The 2,183-nt window shown below is 40.2% G+C and overlaps 1 protein-coding gene across 1 annotated transcript in view; it reads right to left on the reverse strand.

The window, feature by feature from the left end:
• Positions 1–2,183, reverse strand: part of LOC101849415 (laminin subunit beta-1) — a gene marked incomplete at its 5' end in the record, with an annotated part of 77,256 nt that overhangs the window by 31,493 nt on the left and 43,580 nt on the right. The window contains 2 exon segments of the mRNA XM_005110359.3: positions 271–391; positions 1,050–1,207. Coding sequence (XP_005110416.2) covers positions 271–391; positions 1,050–1,207 — 279 coding nt within the window.

Consider the following 2,183-nt stretch of genomic DNA (forward strand, 5'->3'; position numbering starts at 1 on the left):
CTATTTTATTTTAACTGTTTTTAGTGATTGTCCAGCTTTCACAGCCATATAGAAGAGTTGGCCATACATGGCATTTCAGAACTTTTATTTTGGTAGTCATTGAGATGTTTCTATTTTTCAGGATTGGGGAAAAAATGTTTGAATAAATACAAAAATTCTTCCCACCCCGGTGCCTTTTCCTTCCCACCCCACTGTCTTTTCACCGCAAAATCTAGTGTCTATCAACAAAAATCTGTTCACACAGTCAAACTTACAAACAGTCAAACTTACTTTTACAGACGTTGGGCTGGTTCGGCCGGGCTGGTCTCCATGGATGATCGTGGTAGAAGTCCTCGCACATCTCACAGTTCCTGCCCTTGGTGTTGTGGGTACACTCACACTGGCCGTGCACCTAGGGGACAAAACATGACTCCGTAGTTTTAGTTTTAGTAAGAGCTTTATGGCACTTGCAATAGAAATGGGTCATATAAGAGTGAAATATTAGCAGTGTTATAAAATAGCAACATACGAAAAAAAAGGTGGAGGGGAGATAAGGACAATCGATGTTTGATAGGAAAGAAGGAGCAAACGACACCATAGCACCCATCTACTACCCACATGGCACTTGCAATATAAATTGGTCATATAAGTGCCAAATATTAGCGCGTTACAAGATAGTAACATACAAAGAAAAGAAAGTTTGTTTGTTTGTTTGAGTAAAGAGAAGCACATCGCACAATTTTGGTCATTTAGTGCTTGGAAGAAAGACAGACACACCGGAAAAAAAAAGGAAAAGTAAAGAAAAAGAGCTTTAAAAAAGCGGCGCCCTTTAACCACCTGCAACAAAAGGAGGAGACACACACACACACAATACTTACAAAAACAAAACAACCCACACACACACATGCACGCAGACAGACAGACAGGGACAGATGGACAGACAGACAGACAGACACACAAACAGACACAGACAGAAAGACAGACAGACAGACAGATAGACAGACAGACAGACAGACAGACAGACAGACACACACACACAAACACACACACAGACAGCTCATCAGACCTACCATTGCTCTAGAGGTCTCCTGACTGCGGTTGTACCCGGGAACGGGCAGACATCTGGAAGCGTGACCATAGCAGGAGCAGCTGCCTCTGACCGTCACGTCATAGAGAGCGTAGTAGTATTTCTCCTTGATCTCAGACCGACTGTCCAGCAGGGTGTCACCTGGGGGCAAAAAATACAATAATAATAATAATAATAATAATATAAATAATAATAATAATTATTATTATTATTATTATAACAACAACAATAATAACAATAATAATAATGATGATAAATACTTACGCTTGTACATAGCTAATTTAGTAGCTGTTTTCATCAGCTTGATGTCTTCTTTTTACTTTATACGTGTATTTTCTGTAAGAGTTTTACAGAAATTGTAACTCAAATATGCCAAATAAGTACCGTAGATTAGAAGTGTCAAAGAGAGAGTAACAAACCCAAAAAAGGTGGAGAGATAAGGACAATCGATGTTTGATAGGAAAGAAAGAGCAAACCACACCCAGAGCGCACCCCCCCCCCCCCCCCCCGACCCGCGCGCGCGCAGCACCAGCTACCCAATTTTACATGTCTGGCTCAAGGACACAACCGAGTGACCAACAGCTAAATAGTTATTGTCAGTAAAAATTGCCTTGACATTTTAGAGAGGTCACATTCCCTAACCACCATCACCACCATCGTTGTGTGAGGTCCTGCCATGGACATAGGCCGCCGACAAAAGCTCACTACCTTACAATTTAAAAGTTCTATCTGACATTAATTTTTGGTTGTTTTGAGTTACTGAGACCATCAGGTCAGAAACCAAATTAAATGTTCTACTTGCTCTATCAAAATCGTAAGGTTAATAGGGGTTGCACGAGGGTTTTCATTTTAATATTTTTCTTTTCTTTTCTTTTTATTTCTTTTCTTCTTTTTTTTTTTTACCTTTCCTTTTCCCAAGGAACCTGACCTTTAATTTCTTTTAGTGTTAGTAAGAGTTTTACGGCACTTGCAACACAATACGGTCATAGAAGTGCGGAAGATTAAAGATGTTACAAGAGAGTAACAAACACAAAAAAGAAGGAGGGGAGATAAAGACGATAGATGTTGGATAGGAAAGAAGAAGCAAACCACACCACAGCATCCGCCAACCACCCAC

Source organism: Aplysia californica, unplaced genomic scaffold, assembly GCF_000002075.1.
Source record: "Aplysia californica isolate F4 #8 unplaced genomic scaffold, AplCal3.0 scaffold00879, whole genome shotgun sequence".
Lineage (NCBI taxonomy): Eukaryota > Metazoa > Mollusca > Gastropoda > Aplysiida > Aplysiidae > Aplysia > Aplysia californica.